Raw genomic sequence first — 21,110 nt, forward strand, 5'->3', positions numbered from 1 at the left:
GCTTCACAGCCCCATACACAACAAAATGCGATGCCTATTTTATTCTGCTTTCACCACATCAACTTCATGGACAACATGTTCACTTGCTTCCTAATATACCCCACCAATTTTCAAATGCCATTGTAATGAGATATTCCCTTTACCTGTCAGTGGTCATAATGTAATGGCTGATATGTTATCCCTATAGGCAGGGGCATTGCTAGGTCTATAAAAGATCTGGGGCTAGAGCCCATAGCAGCGTAGTAAAGAAAGTCATACGCTTGGGCGGGCATACACATGTATATACAGTAATATATGTGTGTGTGTGTATATATCCCCAGAGAGCCCCCACTTACATCAGGGTCCCCAGAGAGCCTCTCCCTTAAAATCAGGGTCCCCAGAGAGCCTCCTCCTTGCATAAGGGTCCCCAGAGGGCCTCCCCTCCCCTTGGGGACACCTGCAGAGACTCGGGGCTATGGGCCCCAGATTCGGGGCTATAGCCCCAATAGCCACCCCCTAGCGACACCACTGCCTATAGGCTCAATTCACAAAGCTAACACACCAGGATAAGAAACTTTATTTTTGAAATGATAAGTTTTTTTCCAATGAGATTTGAAAAATGACTCTGAAAAATTATGCTGAAAACAAAGCTCCTTATCCATGTGTTAAAGCTTTGTAAATTGAACCTATTGTAAAGTAAAGCAAAATCTATAGAAACTAACATTTTTTTTGCATTATTCACATTCAGAGCACTATCACAATAACACAAGATAAATACAAAAAAAATAGTACTTTTATTTACAGTTAAATGCAGTCATCCCTGTCATCAGTAGATTAACGTCACAATGTAACTTGTGTCTGCTGTGGTGATCACATTAGACAAAGGCAAGTTTGGGAAGTGTTCCAAAACACTGGAGATGTTCTCCACGCTGTATGATTTGACCAGGGAAAGCCCATTAAAGACAGACGTGTCCAGGTAAGAAATATGTAACTGTGACTGCTTGTCTCTGGTTGTGGGACAAGGTCCGTCTCCATCCTTGACCTTCTGATCACTGCAACTGTAAATGATCACACTTTGCTCCGCCATATCTTCTGTTTGCACCCTTAGATGTCGGAGTCCCAGAATGGCCAGGTATTCAGTTGGCAGCACTGTAGTGCCACAAAGTGAAAGTTTTAGGTTTTGCACAAAAGTGAAGTTCACCAGTTTGCCTAGAGTGGACGTATCAGAGAACCAGATGGTCAGGTTGCCACTGTAGCTCAGCCTAGATCCAGTCTTGTTCTTCGGGTGGACAGTCTTACAGCTGCACTCCAGGTTGGCCAGGTTGTAATCGCAGTTATGGATGTTAGAGGAGCAACTGCAATTTCGGATGTTGTTGTCTTTGGAAAATATCAGCGTGTGGTTCTGACTGAGCACAAGGCCTGAAATACTGCAGAGACCCAGAAAGCCTAGTAAAAAGAGATGTTGACTGTAGAAGGACATTGATATCCTAATACCAAATCTGCCAGACTTCAAAGAGCACAGCTTCATCCATCAGGGGCTGCACAAGACAAGATTTCTCTAGAGACAAGAATTTACATCAGTTAGTCCAATGTAAAATACAGGGACATATTCATAAGTCCACAAATCCAGACAGTCGTGTGCCTAAACTAAAGTAATAGAGTGATAAATATTTACAATTTACAGTGTATTTTACACCCATGTGCTAGAGCCCTTTAAAGCATAACTAAACTGAATTTAGAAAAAAAAAGAATTTATTGTAGCTTACCAATCAATGGAGGGGTGGTTGGATTCGTTTTCTTTTTTCAAGCTTTTTTCCTATATTTTCACCTGGAGATCAGCCAGTAGCCTACCTCCTGTCTTAGGGTGGCTATATACACTCCTCCACTGCATCTATGGAGGAGCAATCTAGTCACCCTTGGACAACAGCATTTTAAAGCTAAGGTTAAAAGTGACTCTGACAGTTGCCCAAAAAAATTCTTATGGAAGCTGCAATAGATGCTTTTGTAAGCAAGTGCTTACAGGGTACCCAAGTTTAAAGCATTTCTGTGGTTGTACCAACTGCACTATGTGGCTATGGAGAAAGTTCAGGTTGGGAAAGGGTTAATGTGTTTTTCTCCTTTCCAAGGTTTTTCTTGGGTCCTTAACCCCAGGTGGATCTGATGGAGCATGTAATCCTACAAGGAGCATGTGCCCCGCCCCCTACTGTGTCACCTGCTTGGGATCTCACCTGAAGCCAGGAAACCACCAGCAATGAACTTGCATTGAAGGACTTGTTACCTTGGAGATGGTATGAACCTGGGCAGCCTACGATAGGTAGTTAGGGTTGGACTTTGTTCATGTAAGCTGTACTGTTGGACTGTACAACTGAATTTTCAGTAAAGTTCCATTAACCGCTTTATGCCTCATCTGAAGTTTGGCCAAAGGGGTGTATTAGGGTACATGGCCTATCCAAAGAACAGGGCCTGTAACATCAATAGGGATGAAAAGAAGAAGCTAGAGAGCCACCGATAAAGAGTTAACCATACAAAGGAGTTTGTGGGAAGTCATGTCTAACATGCAGTTGCTATGGGTAACCAGGACTGGTGGGAATGCTATAGCAGCCAGTCAGCGGGAAGGTGGTACCAAGCATGGGTGATGGGTCCTCTGGTTAGTGAGGGGGTTTGTGCTCTGACTTTTTCCCTAGAGGTCAGTGCCCCACAATATTTGGAACAGAACCCACGGCACGGGGACCCTACGGACCTAGCTGCAGGTACGGGAGAGTAGGAAATTAACGTGTGCACATGTAGAGATCCACACTCAGTGCATGGTGGGATTTCTGATCTGCCACTGGAAGTGAGGTGCCAGAGTAGATGGCTGGTGGAGCAGGACACAGTCTCCACGGTGTCCCCCTCAAAGTGCTGCATTCAGAAGATAAGGTGTACAGTGTCACAGGAGAAGAGTGCCTTACAGCAAAGAGCCTCAAGTTTAATGTATTACTGTGCAAGGTGGACGGGTAACTTCTAAACATGGGATGCCTGCTGAATTCTGAATTGTGCATGACTGTGGCCCCACCTAGTCCTGGGCATTAGTGAGCCCATCCACGTGGCTCCACACAGTATTGTATTTACATTTCCTGGGACCCTCTCTCTTACCTTCACTCTGTTACAATGTTGCAACTTACATCAGACTCCTCAGCTTTTGACACTTCTAGGAGTGTCGGATTCTTGTGGATTTATTCTCCAGTTCTTATGCCATTGCTGTGTCCTGTGGAGATGGAAAGATGGAACCACAGCACATGGTGGGGGACACAGGAATCCGATACTCCTAAGGGTGTTTAATGCTGATTTGCCTAATTCAGCACCATAACAGAGTTATGGGCTACTGGAGAAGTGAGTATAATACCTCCTCTATTTTAGGGAATCTCTATTAGATTTTTTTCAGATGACTGAAGGGGTCACTTTAAGGTTTTTTTTTAAACATAATGTTGAGGTTGGAGGAAGTTAAAGTGACAGTGACTGGCTTTCCCCAGGTAGACAGAGCAGGAGGGGGAGGATCTGTGCATACAGGATAAAACAGCCTTTTTACACAATGCAGAGGATTAACCCCTTAAGTTCCACAGTGAGTATAACAAGCATGCTATGCTGCATATACAGACAGATTTTACTGTTGTGGGTTTAAGGTCAAGGACTGTGAGGTTCACTTTAATTTTAGGTTTGTTTTCAATGCCAAAATCCTCTTCCAAACTATTGGAAACATTATTTAAATAAGGCAAAACTACAATTGTCTTCCAGCTTTTCTATTTGACGTCACCTCCAAGTTCCCACAGGGCATTTGTTCTATAAATAACTTGTGCCGACATCCAAATTTATAACTTTGGAATTACGCAACACACATCTTCCACAGATTACCAGGGACTTCTCATACTCTCCAGCGCTTTTCATTGTACATGAACGTGATTCTGTATAACCTTAGCAGATCACACGTTTGCCTCTTCTATTCCATCCAACCTTCTGAGATGATAAAGAGACAGACCTATAAGCACAAAGCAGGGCCGGACTAGCCTACCGGGATACCAGGCCGCCTGCCCTGGGGGCGCTTTGAGCTGCGGCTGCAGCGCTCCCCTCCCTCCTCCTGTGTATAACTGAGCTGGTTTCTGTGTTCAGCAAGCGCGCTGTTACAAGGTCCCGCCCCCTTAGACCGGCTTGTGTGATAGTGGATTGAAGGTTCCGCCTATCACACGAGCCGGTCTAGGGGGGCGGGACCTTGTAACAGCGCGGCCGCTGAACACAGAAACCAGCTCCGTGATACAACGCGGGAGATGTCCGCTGTCTCTGTGAGTGTTATAATGGTGAGCCTGTATGGATTGGCACAGTGAGTCTGCATTCATGGGCACAGGCTGCAATGATGGGCACAGTGAGGCTGAATTCATGGGCACAGTGAGGCTGCATTCATGGGCACAGTAAAGCTGCATTTGATAGGCACAGTGATGCTGCATTGATGGGCAGGGAGGCTGCAATGATGGGCACAGTGAGGCTGCATTGATGGGCAGTGAGGCTGCAATGATGGCCACAGTGAGGCTGCATTCACTGGCACAGTAAAGCCGCATTTGATGGACAGTGAGGCTGCAATGATGGGCACAGTAAGGCTGCAATTGATGAGCACAGTGAGGCTGCATTTGATGGACACAGGGAGTCTGCATTTGATGGGCACAGTGAGGCTGTAATTAATGAGCACAGTGAGGCTGCATTGATGGGCACAGTGAGGCTGCATTTGATGGGCACAGTGAGGCCGCATTTGATGGGCACAGTGAGGTTGCATTTGATGGGCACAGCGAGGTCGCATTTGATGAGCACAGTGAGGCCGCATTTGATGGGAACTGGTGAGGCTGCATTAATCTTCTGTATCATGTCAGCAGTCTCTGACCATCTCTTGTAGCATGTCTGCATTCTCTTACCATCTTTGGTATGATGTCCTCAGACTCTAACCATCTCCTGTATCATGACCGCAACCTCTGACATCTCCTGTATCATGTCTGCAGTCTCTGAGGGAGTCTGAAGAGGAGTCAAGAATGGGAGCACCGCCGAGATGGGGGTCATGGAAGAAGTCAGACGTGTGTGGACTGTGGTGAGGAGACCATAGGTTAAAACCAGAGCAACCGAGCTGGAGCCAACTGACTGAGCCCTGCATGGTGCACCTGAGAGGAGGTCAGAGACAGCGTCGCCAGGCCAGTCTTAGGGGGGTCACTGATGTAAGGGGGGAGTGAATTCAAAAATGTAAGGGGGCACTGATATAAAGATTTCCCCCTTATATCAGTAACTCATCCTACCTTAGTGTATTCTTTCTGCGTAGGGTTGTCTCTGGTCAACAGAGTCCCCGCCCCCCCGCCACGTTTTGAGTTCCTGGTGTCCCCCTTGATGATTGACCACTTTTAACTGGAATTTGCTTATATATATATATATATATATATATATATATATATATATATATATATATATATATATATATATAAGCCCTATGTGCTTTCATATCTGTCTTATCTATATATATGGTTTTCCCTTTCATGAACAAGAAAGTTATGCTGTTGGGCTGGTATAATAATGCTATGGGGCTGGTATGAAATTTTTTCCAGGGCTGGTTTTTAGTCCCAGTCCGGCCCTGGCACAAAGTATTTAGAATAAGGACACCCCAATTATGTGGACCAAGAGGAATTATTATGCAAAAAATGGTTGGTTAAACCAGGTCCTTTCTTGACACTACTTTTCCTTTATATTGGGTTTTCAGCATGCAACAATTTAAAGCTTAAATGAAAAGTTTAGTGTAGTATAACATTTTTGTGTTCAGATAATTTGTAGAGCTGTATATGAAAGACTAAAATGAGCAACATCTAAGGAGGAAAGAGGGATACGGCTGGGTATTAGGTTCCCAAAGAGGGACAGCTGGGAGCCATACTCACCTCTAGGACCTCTGGACAGCAGTAAGCAGGAACTAAAAATTATCAACTGGTACTGCTGATCCTGACCTTTCTGTCTGAAAATACTAGCTGGCTGGCTGTCATGCTGAATCAAGGCTTCAGTGAATTCTGGGACATTAACCTGAACTAGTCCAATGTTCTTACTCCTATTTCTGCATGCTAGACCTAGGTCAGTGACTCAGAAAGCCCTGAAGCTGATATAAATAAGGCAGTCATGACATAATGACAGAACAGCACAGGGGATTATAAGGAAGGATTCTAGACCTACTGTGGCCTCCTTGTCCACATACCCACCTAGGGCCTACCCTTTCAAAAACATAGTAATTCCTTAATATGGCAATGACACCACAAGGGACAGGGGGATCCCACCATATAATCCCCTGTACTGCCTGCCAGGAAATAAAAGTTGGATCCCTTTTGCTAAAGGCCAGGTGGCAGTGAGGGAAGCAGAGTCTACTCTCCAGGATAGAGCTAGGCCTTTCCACAACTGGTAGCTGTGAAGTAAACAGGCCCCAGGGTCCCAAGACTTCTTCACCAGTTCATAAAAGAGTGGATTGGTTTGCCTGGGATACGCAGTGATTCATGGTGACTATACCTCTCAACTTTCTGAAATTATAAAGGGACACTTTTTGGCACACGGCCCACAAAGATCTAATATGCAGATAATGATTGGCTAAATCTGACAAGTGCTTTTTAACCTCTATTTTTCTTTATATTGGCTTTTCAAAATAAAAAATACAGTAATATAAAGGTTGGATAAAAAGTTTAGTACAGCATAGCATTTTTAGTAGTAAAATATTACATTTTATATAGGGATGTACAAATCAGACAAAAAAAAAAGGGACAGCTGAGGCTGCATGAGGGACAAAGGGGTTTGGCCTCAAAAGAGGGCCAGTCCTTCCAAATGAGAGGCAGTTGGGAGCTATGTTTGTGACCACATATCAACCAATCCACTCATCCCTATGCTCGGTGTTAGGAAAAGGTCCTTTAGCACAGTGGTCATCAACCCTGTCCTCAGGGCCCACTAACAGGCCAGGTTTTATGTATTACCTTGGGGAGATGCAGACTAGAATACTGCAATCACTGAGCAGCGAATGATATCACCTGTGATGTATTTCAGTCATCTTGCAAACCTAGCCCGTTAGTGGGCCCTGAGGACAGGGTTGATGACCACTGCTTTAGCACCCATGTCAAAAAGACCAAGGTGTGCTTCCCCATGAGCTCTGAGCCACTTCATTGACACAGCCCTGTTCTTTTTTTTGTGCTCCTTCCTGCTGAAGTGCCCAAGACAGCCTCTGCTGCCTACCCCTTGGCCTGGCCTGCCTATCCTTAAAGTGGTTGTAAACCTCAATTATGAAATCTGAACAAAGCTCATATATCAGTAGTGTTTACTTGTCTATCCCCAAAGCTCCGAGTGTCGTTTCTCTCTGGTGCTTTGTTCCTCTATTATCAGCGTAAGTTTTCATGAGATAAAATTTGTGTCGGGGAGGAGAGCTCAGCACACAGCTTATCTATTCACAACACAGTTCTGCTGTGTTTGTGAAAGGGATGTGTTCCTTTCCTCCAATCAGCTCTCACACAGGGGTCGATTTACTAAAGGCAAATGGACTGTGCACTTTGCAAAGTGCAGTTGCTCCAGAGCTCAGTAAATGAGGTAAGACTTCACTTTGCAAAGAATACCCAATCACGTTCAAAGAAAAAAAAAAAAATAATTTTTGTTTGCACATGATTGGATTGTGGAAATTAGCAGAGCTTCTGTTCATTTACTAAGCTCTGGAACAACTGCACTTTACAAAGTGCACAGTCTTTTTGCCTTTAGTAAATCAACCCAACAGTGTCTCAGACTTCTAACTGCAGCTCTCTACCCCCTCCTCTGTGATACTGAAAAAGCAGAAGGATTTCACCTAAAATCAGCACTCTTGAAGGAATGTGCAAAAAAGAAGACTGCAGATAAACAAGTAAAACTTACGTATGAGGATTTGTTTCATCTCTGTGTATCATCTGAGGCTATTCACTTCGCTGGGTATATGAGAGGGTTTACAACCACTTTAACATTACACTTATGTTAGCACATTGCACCATAGCACATTCAAAATTGAATCACTAATGGGGAGTAGTGACTTCTGGATTGGATTACATTTTGGAGTTGATTTACTAAAGCATATCTCCCAACTTTCTGAGATGGGAACAAGGGACACCTACTAGTAAAAGTATGTAGGCATAGGACACACCACCTACTACACCCACCTAAAGGAGAATTGTACAAAAGAAATCGATTGTTTAAACCCACAAGTGCTTTTTTACCACTACTAATTCCCATTATATTGGCTTTTGGAATTTACAAATGCAGCAATTTAGAAATTGTATTGGATGAAAGGTTTAGCACTGTAAAACTCTTTTTGATAGATAAATAGTGCATTTTGTATACCACTATATAGACCAGACCAAATGAGGGACAAATGAGGAGCTATGAGGGACAGAGGGACTTTGTTCCAAATCCAGACATCCCAACCTGCAGAAACTCATTTCAGGGAGGTGGCAAACCAACCCCAAACGCCCCCCCCACCCCCCCACCCCCCGCGGCAAAATATTATTTAAATCACTTTTTCAATATTTTTTCGCAGTGCTTCTGGGGAAGAGGGTGGAGTGGGTGGTATGTGGATGGTGTCAGTAGTTTTTTTTATTTTTAATAATTGATTTTTTTACAATTTAATTTGTTTTTTAATTTTTTTCACAATGCTTTTTTTTTTTTGGGGGGGGGGGGGGGATTGGGCAGTGGACAGTGTTGGTAGGGCAGGGGAGAGTGGTGTCAGTAGTTTTTTTATTTTATTTTTTTACACTTTTTCATTTTTTTACAATTTTTTTTTACAATTTTTTTTTATATTTTGTGGGGGGCTTTGGTGAGATGTCAGGGGTCTAAACAGACCCCTGACATCTCTCCTTTGAGACAGACAAAGGGACTGAGGACACACATTCCCCAGTCCCTTTCTCGGCACTAAATATGAATGAACAGGAGACAGAGGCTCCTGTTCATTCATAAACCGGGCAGAGTAAACACAGTTTACTCTGCTTATTTATCAGGACACAGGAGAGATCTCGCTCAATGTGTCCATTAACTAGTTCCCCCCGCAGCCGGTGGGAGAGGAGAGGAGGGGAGCCGGCTGCGTGGGACGAGGGGAGCCGGAAGAGAACAAGGGGGCTGCGGAGAAGGACATGGAGGGGGCTGGAGAACGCGGCGGAGAAGGACATGGAGGTGGCCGGTGGAGAACGGGGGTGGAGAAGGACATGGAGGGGGCCGGAGGAGAATGGGGGCGGAGAAGGACATGGAGGGGGCCGGAGGAGAACACGGGGGTAGAGAAGGACATGGAGGGGGCCAGGGGAGAACGGGGGTGGAGAAGGACATGGAGGGGGCCGGAGGAGAACGGGGGCGGAGAAGGACATGGAGGGGGCCGGAGGAGAACACAGGGATAGAGAAGGACATGGAGGGGGCCAGGGGAGAACGGGGGTGGAGAAGGACATGGAGGGGGCCGGAGGAGAACGGGGCGGAGAAGGAAATGGAGGGGGCCGGAGGAGAACGGGGGTGGAGAAGGACATGGAGGGGAGCGGAGGAGAACGGGGGCAGAGAAGGACATGGAGGGGGCCGGAGGAGAACGGGGATGGAGAAGGATATGGAGGGGGCTGGAGGAGAACGGGGCGGAGAAGGACATGGAGGGGGCCGGAGGAGAACGGGGGTGGAGAAGGACATGGAGGGGGCCGGAGGAGAACGGGGGCGGAGGACATGGAGGGGGCCGGAGGAGAACGGGGGTGGAGAAGGACATGGAGGGGGCCGGAGGAGAACGGGGGTGGAGAAGGACATGGAGGGGGCCGGAGGAGAACGGGGGTGGAGAAGGACATGGAGGGGGGCGGAGGAGAACGGGGCGGAGAAGGACATGGAGGGGGCCGGAGGAGAACGGGGTTAGAGAAAGACATGGAGGGGGCCGGAGGAGAACACGGGGGTGGAGAAGGACACGGATGGGGTTGGGGGAGGAGCACACAGAGCAGCTGGGGATGATCGGTGCGACTGGAGGGACAGCTGTGATCACCGATCTCCCTGTATAGCTTTTTAGCTGACAGCCGCAGGAGGGAGAGAAGGAGAAGCTGTCAGCTAAAAATCTATACAAAGGAGATCGGTGATCACAGCTGATCCCCGCTGCACCGATCATTCCCAGGAGATCAGAAAGGCGCTTGCGGGTGTGCGTGAGCCGCCACAGAAATGTGGGAGTCTCCCGCACCTTCCGGGAGACTTGAGATGTCTGCAAATCAGGGACAGTTGGGAACTATGCTAAAGGCAAATAGACTGTGCACTCTGCAAGTGCAGTTTCTCCAGAGCTTAGTAAATGACAGAAGCTCTGCTGACTTTCTTCATCCAATCATGTGCAAGCAAAAATGCTATTTTTTGTATTTTTCCTTGCACGTGATTGGGTATTCTGTGCAAAGTGAAGCTTTACCTCATTTACTAAGCTCTGAAGCAACTGCACTTGCAGATTGCAACTTTGCAAAGTGCACAGTCGATTTGCCTTTAGTAAATAAACCCCTATGTCTAATTCCTAGGTTTGGAATCCTTAAAATGAGGACATGTCCTGAAATAGGCTTGATTTCCTGGTACAGGCCAGACATTTATAGAATGTTTTCTCTTTCAGATAGTTTGTCATAAACGAAAAACGGGTTTTGTTATATAGAACTCGCATTGTATGTTTAGGATGGAATTTTCTGTTTTTCCTGGAATTTTCCTTTGATGAGAGAAGGAAAGAAGCTTGTCTTAAAATATGTGCAGCCAGTATAAGATTTCCGCTGGGTTCACAGCTGATGTTTTTCATTATGCACAGTTTGTGAGGAGAAGTGAAATTGGACTTAATCCTTTCTAATCAAGATTCAAGGGATATACAATGCATGTTAATAAGGGAGGAAGGAGCCATCATAGAGGGGACCACAATTCCCAGCAAGTCCTTCCAACTCTTACAGGGAACCTTCAGTCTTCAGCTTGGCTGCCCACATCTGGAAGGGTAGCTTGGGAAATCTTTCTACACTGTATTAGCTGGATGGCATAAGCAGCAGTGCATAACAGTGTTAAATCAGTGGTGTAAACACTTACCAGCTCTGGGCATTTCTCATCAGTTCAGGTTACACTGCGGACATACGCATTCCGCAAACTTGAATCGCATTCTGTTTCTGAGCGCTTCCTCATTTTTGCTCTGTTTTTTGATTCGTCTGCCACGCAGCAACACCAGTAGCAGGAAATGGATCTCAGACGTTTTTGGCTAACCGTCTTGAGTTAGTTAAAGGAGCAATGTCATTCTGCTAATTTAATATGTCTGTGCAAATACCTAAAAGAGAGCTGGAGAAGGAGATTCCAGGGCTTGGAATATCTACAAGGAGATGATGCTTAAAGTGGAGCCCCAGCCAAGTAGCTACGTACCGCGCTAAAATACATCTATATATGCCAAAAATATTTGGCAGGCATTCTTGTGATTTGCACACTTCTTCTGCTTTGCATAACCAGCCGGGTGACACCATTGTTATCTACAGCAGCTATGCAGCTTCCTGTGTCAACTGTCCGCTCATTTAACTTGGATTGAGCCTTCACATATCAGTCCATAACAAAACAGGGGAGCCGCTCGCTGTAATAAAAGCCAGGCAGTACGTTTATTGAAACATCTGAAGCATTATTTCGCCACGATAATGCTCCAACGCGTTTTACATCGTAGGTGGAGCTTATTCATAGGGCGAATGCACCCAGGATTGGAGGACGCTAGAGCAGTGGTGGCGAACCTTGGCACCCCAGATGTTTTGGAACTACATTTCCCTTGATGCTCAACTACACTGCAGAGTGCATGAGCATCATGGGAAATGTAGTTCCAAAACATCTGGAGTGCCAAGGTTCGCCATCACTGCGCTAGAGATATAAGCGGCAGTGGAACTTGTCAGCTTTCAACAAAATGATGATTGAGACTTGTTGTCCTACTGAGGTCAGAATCAGGGCATTATGGGAATAATGTGCTGACAATGATTAAAACTGAACTCAATAAAAAAAAATCAAGGATTACAATTGTGTATTTATTAAATAAAAAAAAATATATATAATTAATACCTATATTTGACTTAATTTGAGCTTTGTGTAAATACCATATGGAGGATCTAAGATTGGAAGCAGGGGCAGTACTTGGGGCCAACCAGGTGCCCTGCATTCACTGCTCTGTGAATCTGCTGTCAAAAAGAATGCTAATGGGGGAGGGCAGAGAGATGAGCTCATCAGTCTTTTGCTGCTCCCCTGTTGTCCAGTCGCAGGCTGGGGGTAGGGAACTTGTAGGTGAAGCCTGTTTTAAGTACCTTGTATTGGGAGGAAATACTCACAGTTTATAATGAACTGACGTCTTTACATAAATCGGCACAGTCTATTGACAGTACAGATAAACCAATCTTCAGCACTAGTATAAACCAGTTTTTCTCAATCTTTTTTCAGGCGACCTTTAAAAATTATGGACAATCTCGAGGCACCCTTTAAAAATGATGGATAGTCTCGAGGCACCACATTCTAAAAGGTAAAAACTAAGTTTTACATAATGCAGCAACATCCACAAATCCAAGAAGAACACCCAACATTTAAGGTGATTTATTCTTCCAAAGCAAATACACTTTTGCAAACTGGCACTGACTAGTATTTCAATGTTTCTCCCTCAGTTTTTCTCCATCATTCAGCTAACATGGCCCCGACACTGATGGAGAGGGGCAGGCGAGGGTCAAACAAGGATGTTATGAAGGCAACTGACACCCTCCTTATCCACTGATGATGCCATTGGTCCTTAGGACGCTGGCAGCTAGAAGGTTGCAACGGTGCACAATGAAAAGCTGTGACTTATGCCGAGTACACACGGGCGGACTTTTGAGCATCAAACGTCCGACGGTCTTTCCGACGGACTTACGACGGACTTGCGAACGACTGGACTTGCACACACACACACGAACGGACTAAAGTCCGTTCGAAAGCCCTAAAGTCCTTTTCGAAAGTCCGGTCGTTTGAACATGATGATGTACGATCGGACTAGAATAAGGAAGTTCATAGCCAGTAGACAATAGCTGCCCTTGCGTCCTTTTTTGTCTGTTGGACTAGCATACAGACGAACTGATTTTTCGATCGGACTCGAGTCCGTTGGAAAGATTTGAAACATGTTCTAAATCTAGAGTCCGTCTGATTTTCAACAGAAAAAGTCCGCTGGAGGTCCAATGAAGCCCACACACGATCGGATTGTCCGAGGGATTTGTTCCGTCTGACCAGTCCAGTCGGAAAGTCCGCCCGCGTGTACACGGCATTAGTGTAACTAAAAGGCAGGCTTCATCTACAGGCCGGCTTGTATACAATCTTTGGGCAATTTTTGGGCATTTTGTCAAGGCACCCGTGAAGAAACCTCAAGGCACCCCAGGGTGTTTGGGCACCCTGGCTGAAATAGGTTGGTATAAACAATCCAGAGAATATACAGTCTCAGTATTTTACAGGAAATATTACCGTAGGATGCCTTCTGTTACCAGGGGTAGTGTCCATTCTTGGCATAGACCGTAGAGGCAGTGCTGGGACAAGGCCATTTGGTGCCCAGGGCAAAGATGGCAAACTGCGCCCCCCCCCCCCTCCATTTTTAAGAAAGAATCAATGTCATTTCAAAACAAGGATATACTTAAAACAATACAAATTCAATTAGGTTTAATGTGATAGAAACAGAGTTCACTCACACCTTTTAATTATATGTACAGTCAGGTCCATAAATATTGGGACATTGACACAATTCTAATCTTTTTGGCTCTATACACCACCACAATGGATTCCACCACTGGTCCACAGTGGGAGGATCCCCCCTTCCACCTGGAATGTGTAGATGGGGGAATTGGAACATTCTTTTATTTTTTCATTCAACCTAATAGTTGAATGAAAAAAGTGATCAATGTATGGGCTGCCCAAGAGCGAAGACTAAGATAGTTTAACCTCTTGACATCCACGCTATAGCTGAATGACGGCCACAGCGAGGACCTGAATTCCCGGGAGTGCACGTGCCCTGTGCGCGCTGTGATCACCGAGTCACTGAGTCCCGGCCCCTTACCATGTGATCAGCTGCCAGCCAATGACAGCTGATCACATGATCAAAACAAAAGCTCTGTGATCGTTTTTTTTTTTTTTTCTCCTCACGCTGACAGCGCAAGGAGAAAAAAAAGCTGATCACCGGCTCATCTGCAAGGGACATTGGTCCCGAAGAGGGAGAGGCAATTATGCCTCATCTGTGCCACCTGCCATTGCCACCTACCTATGCCCATGAGTGCCAGCTATCAATGCCCACAAGTGCCACCTATCAATGCCACCTATCAGTGTAACTGATCAGTGCCCATCAGTGCCGCCTCATCAGCGTACATCAATGAAGGAGAAAAATTACCTGTTTTAAAATTTTATAACAAAATATAATAAAATTTTTTTTTTTTTTCGGTCTTTTTACATTTTTTTTTAACAATAAATAAAAACCACAGAGGTGATCAAATACCACCAAAAGAAAGCTCTATTTGTGGGGAAAAAAATTATAAAAATTTCATTTGGGTACAGTGTTGTATGACCGCGTAATTGTCATTCAAAGTGCGTCAGCGCTGAAAGCTGAGAATTGGTCTGGATAGGAGGGGGGTTTAAGTGCCCGGTAAGCAAGTGGTTAAATCTCAGCTGTTTCAGCGAGAACTGGCTGAGATTAGAACCATTAATGGGCAGGCTGAATGTACCAAGTTGATCGATCAAATTGGGTACAACCAGCCTGCCGGATTCTCTTATGATTATCACTAGCGGTTGCTATATCTGATAATCCATTGTTTGTGGGGACAATACAATTGCTCAGCAGAAGGGATTCCCGAATCATGTAAATTTCTGTGGTTACTGGAAAGAAATTTGTACCATCTATTGTCTAACTGAAAGTGAAAGTGAAAGTTAGTGAATATCTTGAAAGAACACGAGAGGGGGAAGGGGGAGACAGATGGAGATAAGGACAGTTCAGTGATTACATGGCACTGTAGTGTACACAGTTGCACACTCACCCAGGTCCAGGCTGGATGCTCGGGCATCTTTGGCAGGAATCTGCAGCTGCTGTTTTCATATTTCCCACCCACAAATCCCCTCTCTTCAGATACATCTGCACGACGTCGGGGATAGTGTGGGGGGGGGCGGGAAGTCACTGAAGGAGCAGAGGTGGGAGGAGGAGGAGGAGGAGAGCTGTATTCCTCACTGATCTCCTGTCAGTGAGGGGGGGAGGTGATGTGTTCGCTGGGCTGTGTAAGGCTGCTTTCACACTGGGGCGGTAGGGGGCGCTGGCGGTATTCGGCCGCTAGCGGTGCGGTTTTAACCCCCCCGCTGGCGGCTGAAATAGGGATTAAAACCGCTCGTATAGCGCGGCTATAGCCGCGGTATTGCCGCGGTATAGCCGCGCTGTCCCATTGATTTCAATGGGCAGGAGCAGTGAATACACCGCTCCTTCACCGCTCCAAAGATGCGGCTGGCAGGAGTTTTTTTCTTTTCCTGCCAGCGCACCGCTTCAGTGTGAAAGCCCTCGGGGCTTTCACACTTAACAAACAGCAGCGGTTGTTTTGGGTCGGTTTGCAGGCGCTTTTTTTAACGCAATAACGCCTGCAAATCGCCCCAGTGTGAAAGGGGTCTAAGTGTCACAGTCTTATGCCCCGTACACACGGTCGGATTTTCCGATGGAAAATGTCCGATCAGAGTGTGTTGTCGGAAATTCCGACCGTGTGTGGGCTCCATCGGACATTTTCCATCGGATTTTCCGACACACAAAGTTTGAGAGCAGGATATAAAATTTTCCGACAGCAAAATCCATTGTTGGAAATTCCGATCGTGTGTACACAAATCCGACGGACAAAGTGCCACGCATGCTCAGAATAAATAAAGAGATGAAAGCTATTGGCCACTGCCCCGTTTATAGTCCCGACGTACGTGTTTTAGGTCACCGCGTTCAGAATGATCGGATTTTCCGACAACTTTGTGTGACCGTGTGTATGCAAGACAAGTTTGAGCCAACATCCGTCGGAAAAAATCCATGGATTTTGTTGTCGGAATGTCCGATCAATGTCCGGCCGTGTGTACGGGGCATTACACAGCTGCAGCCACCAGTCTCACAATATTACAGACTGATTCTCCTGTCCTACGGATGGGAGAAATCAGTCTGTTTCCTCACAGTTACCAAAATAATGGGAGGCTTGTCTGCCCCTCCCCCTGCTGGTTCAATCCCTCTGAAGTCGCTCTCCTCCCTGCCAATGAGGGGGAGGGAGCAGATCGGTCAGAGCGGCTCTCATATTATGCTCAGAGTCAGCGAGCAGAGGGAGGGGGAGAAATCCGCCCCCCTCTCACACTCCGCCCAGGGCACCCACCCCTCTCGCCCACCCCTTGTACCGGCCCTGCGTAGAGGTTTATGTAGTCACTACTGGTTCCATGCTGCCATACTGTTTATCAGAATTTAAAAAGTGAAGAAGCTTCTCTGAGCTATTCCTACTCATCTGGTACCTTATATTGTGCAAAGCACTGTCCCTCACAAGCACGCCAAAATGATATGGGATCCCTTATTTAAAATCCAAACGCAATGTTCCCCATGCACACATTCAAAAAAACTGGCTGTTCAGTGATGCTGGGTGCTGTAATGACCATAGGCTGGAAACCGTGGATACTCAAAGTGAAGAAAATGTCATCAGCACACCAAGGATTCCTCGAAAGGGTCAAAAGCTTTATTCCGTGGTCACATGATAGATATACAGCAACGTTTCGGAGCCACGCAGGGCCCCTTCGTCAGGCAAGGTTCCGTCACCCAAGATGGCCCCCGAAGTCTCCCAAATGTTCAGTGTCCAATCAAGCTACTTTCCTCTATCAAGTTTTGTCACTAGACTGGTTGTACATTGTGGCTGAGCTATTTAAAGTAATACTAAAGTTTTTTTTTATTTTTAAATAACAAACATGTCATACATACATGCACTGTTTAATGGTTCTGCACAGAACAGCCCCAATTCTCCTCTTCTTGGGCGCTCCTGTCTCCTCCCCCTTGTCCAGTGCCCCCCAATAGCAAGCAGCTTGCTATGGGGGCACTGGTGAGTGCTTGCTACCAAGCCCCACTCTATTCATCCATAAGGCAGATAGAGCAGGGCTCGGGCCCGCCCCCGCTCTCTCCAAATTGGCTCACTGGCTGTGATTGACAGCAGTGGGAGCCAATGGGTCCCTTTGCTGTGTCTAAGCCAATGAGAAGAAAGAGACCCAGGACAGCCAAGGCCCTTGTGCACATTGCTGGATCGGGGGCTCAAGTAAGTATTGGGGGGCTGTGGGGGGGAGCAGCATACAGAATTTTTTTATCTTCTAGCATAGAATGCATAAAGGTAAAAAACCTTCAGCCTGTACAACAACTTTAAACCTTTACACTGTGAATATAGAGAAATGCTAATTCTTTTGCAAGTAAAAGCGTTCCCATATATTTATTTAGTTGTTTGCCTGGAGTTCGGCTTTAGGGCTCTAGAGAGAACACTATAGAACAGCTTTGCACCCCTCTTGTTTTCAATGGGACGCTTATTTATTTTGCCCCCATTCCCTACCTTCTGAGTGACATTTGCAGCTTGTGTTGATTTCCTTTCTAGCCCCAGAAAACAGCAATAGAGAAAGTTGTCTTTATAGCTGAGCCATAAGAAGGATTTAAAGATTAATCTCCTTAGTTACTCTGAGAAAAACCTCAGTGGGGAATCACAACATAAAGGTAATTAACAACTTAATTCAGTGCCGGGAGGACAATCCCCTCCGTGTTAGGCTGTTTGTTCTGCTCATTCTCCTGAAACAGATATTGCAATGTAAATAGAGATGTATCGGCGTGAACAAGCACCATGATAAAAAAAAAAAAAAGAGAGAAATTGTGGAAATGGGAAATATTCCAATAAAGCATTTAAGCCAAGTTATATAATCTACCCTATAAATTCTAAGAGCTACTCCATGATGAAGCAATTCCTTAAAGGAAACCGTTCTGTGTTTTAAGTACGTACACATTTTTGTGCATGTTGAAAAAAAAAAAAAAAGTCTTTGCACATTTGTTAGTTCTGCTGTGTCCAGTGGCCATCTGTCTTTGGTAAACCAGAGTGAAGTACATTTAAAGCGGACCTTCACAATGTATTTGCACCTGGCCCACCCCTTCCCTCTGCCAAAATTAAATAAAAAATGCTTCTGACTTTTTTTGTGCTGCAGCGCTCCCTAGTATTCTTGCCTAGACGAGGATGATGTTGCGCTCCCTGTAGCCGCCCAGGTTCTGCATCTGCATAGCTCCCAACTGTCCCTGATTTGGAGCAATGTCCCTCTTTTCCCCTCATTTGTCCCTCATTTTGGTCCCATCTATATATAGTTGTATATAAAATGCACTTTTTATCTTTCAAAAAGTGTTTCCCAGTGCTAAATTTTGCATCCAAATTCTAAATGGCTGCATTTGTCAATTTTAAAAGCCAATATAAAGGAATATTGGTGTTAAAAAAAAGCACTTGTGGATTTAATTAACCCTTTTTTTTTGGATATGTCCCCTTTAAGGGGGCGTGGCAGAGGCGTGTCCTATGCCCACATATGTTTGCTAGTAGGTGTCCCTCATTCCCATATCAATATGTCGGGAGGTATGCATCTGGGCAGATTTGCCCCAAGGTTTCAGGAGCCAGCAGAGATCTGCAAAACACGAGTTCAATGTGCATTCAAAAGATGCTGAAGAAATGGCATGTCTATGCATGTGTGAGAAATCTCATGTGCATATGTGCTGCCCACCCAAAGGCCAGGCAGAATCCTTCAGCACATCTGCGCATGTGCTGTATTCCTAAAGATTGGCCCCAGAGAAGGGAAATGGGAACATCAGATGAAGGGAACTGAAGTTTCTTTTAAAGTCCAATTCAATTCAAAATGGCTGTAAAGGCTGAAGATTTTTACCTATTCTATGCATAAAGGTAAAAAACCTTCTGTGTGCTTCTCCCCCCCCCCCCCCCCCCAATACTTACCAGTGCCCGATCCAGTGATGTGCACAAGAGCCTTGGCTGTCCCAGGACTCCATCTCTTCATTGGCTGAGACAGCAGCAGGAGCGAGGAGAGAGCAGAGGGGTGGGGCCAAGCCATGCTAAGTGTGTCCATGTACACACAGCATGGCTCGGGATCGAGCCTACATGAGTGCTCCCATAGCAAACAACTTGCTATGGGGGCAATTGGCAGGGGGGAGGAGTCAGGAATGCCAGTAGGTGACCACAGAAGAGGAGGATTGGGGCTGCTCTGCACAAAACCATTGAACAGAGCAGGTAAGTATGACATTTATTTATTATTATTTATTTAAGGTACTTATATAGCACCGTCAATTTACGCAGCGCTTTACATATACATTGTACATTCACATAGGTCCCTACCCTCAAGGAGCTTACAATCTACGGTCCCTAACTCACATTACTATACTAGGGCCTATTTAGACAGAAGTCAATTAACCTACCAGCATGTCTTTTTGGAGTGTGGGAGGAGACCGGAGTACCCGGAGGAAACCCACACAGGCACAGGGAGAACATGCAAAGTCCAGGCAGGTAGTGTTGTGGTCTGGATTTGAACCAGCGACCCTTTTTACTGCTAGGCGAGAGTGCTACCCTCTACACCACTGTGCCACCAGTTTGTTATTTTAAAAAAATATACAAAAATTCCTTTAGAATTGCTTTAACCTTTTTACTGCCACTGCTATACGCCATATGTAGGGGTTTTACACATACTGAGTGTAAATGTCACATACCAACTGTTAGCTTTCAGATGGAAGTAATGGCTTCCACAGACCCCCCCCCCCCTCCCCGAAAGGGTGTGTCCCTCCCTGCATAACCCCTGCTGTATTTCTTGAGCTTCACTATCCTACCTGCATGCCCAAGACTCGCATGTCGGGTGTTGTCAAGTCAAAGGGAGATAGACCAGAAAACATGCATTGGCTGATCTCCCCTAGTTAGCAAGAACCTGGAAACAACAAGAATTTTGTTCTTGCTGTCACTTTCCCTGGACTCTGTGACCAGGGAGGAAGAAAATGGACTGCGATCTGCGCTCCAATAGCTTTGGCGTTGTGCAGGAGAGACATCAGGGGTCTAATATATGCAGTTCATCTTGCATTCCTGGCACACTGCGGCTGTGCTGAGATCACTGACTCCTGTGCACAGGATCATATCATCCCCCCTGGCCAATCAGGAAGCTTAACCATGTCAAGACCACAATACGTATATATACTTCACGGCTCTGCAGTGGTTTATTGGGGCTATGGCTGAGGCTGTCAACCATAACCCCGGTATTTGTTTTTCTTTTATTTGGTGTTCCGTCAGATCAGGTGACCTGTCAGATTTTGTAATGGAAATGACGTTCCATCAAGGCCTTCTTGGTACACCCGCACTCGGCCACACAATACAGTCTGAAGTCGGCAAGCAGACATCTTTTTACACCCACCGAAATCTTGCAAAACAGTGTCACGGACTTCACAATACTGTATTTCACTATATAAGCTCAGTTTAGTGGTAAAAATAAGTGTGAAATGCAAGACTTCGGTGGGTGTAAAAAGATGTCGGCTTGGAAACTTCAGACTGTAGGCTTACTGCAGCTCAGTGCGGGGTGTACCAAGATGGCCATGACGGAATGTCACTTCCGTTACAAGTTTCGACAGGTCGCCTAATCTGACGAAACACCGGCAATTCTTTTTCTACTAAAAGCGATTTGAGCAACTGATTAGCTGCTGAATCGCTTTTAGAAGCATTGGGAGGGGTTACCCCCCCTACCGCTCTCTGGTGTTTGTCAGGCTTACGGTTCTCACCAGCGAACCCGGGAAATGATCCGGCAGTTCACACGGCTGGCCATAGAAGTGAGGAGAGACCAGGCCGTCTCTCCTCACCTCTATCATCTAGAAGGCTGGGAGCGATGTCATGATGTCACTTCCGGTTTAGGACGGATGTAAACAATTTTTTTTTTTTTTTATCTGATGCTTTCAAGGGTAAAGATATCTGTGGTCTTATCTGTTATTTCTATAACAAGGGATATTTAAATTTCTTGTGATAGGAATAAAAGTGATGAAAAAATAAATTAAATTAAAAAAAAGGGACAGTGTAAAATAAAATAAA

The 21,110-nt window shown here is 45.6% G+C and overlaps 1 protein-coding gene across 3 annotated transcripts in view; it reads right to left on the reverse strand.

The window, feature by feature from the left end:
- Positions 1 to 754: 754 nt before the first annotated feature.
- EPCIP (exosomal polycystin 1 interacting protein) overlaps positions 755 to 21,110 on the reverse strand; it is a 36,094-nt gene continuing 15,738 nt past the window's right edge. The window contains exons 1-2 of one of the 3 annotated variants that reach the window (XM_073617138.1): positions 15,024 to 15,164; positions 755 to 1,537 (exon numbers count right to left, since the gene is read on the reverse strand). In XM_073617138.1, coding sequence (XP_073473239.1) covers positions 806 to 1,507 — 702 coding nt within the window. In that variant the 5' untranslated portion in view covers positions 1,508 to 1,537; positions 15,024 to 15,164 and the 3' untranslated portion in view covers positions 755 to 805. Of the gene's footprint in view, positions 1,538 to 11,061; positions 11,329 to 15,023; positions 15,165 to 21,110 lie in introns of those variants that run through there. The other 2 variants (XM_073617136.1, XM_073617135.1) reach the window with 2 other exon arrangements.

Source organism: Aquarana catesbeiana, linkage group LG02 (genome assembly GCF_042186555.1).
Source record: "Aquarana catesbeiana isolate 2022-GZ linkage group LG02, ASM4218655v1, whole genome shotgun sequence".
Taxonomy (NCBI): domain Eukaryota; kingdom Metazoa; phylum Chordata; class Amphibia; order Anura; family Ranidae; genus Aquarana; species Aquarana catesbeiana.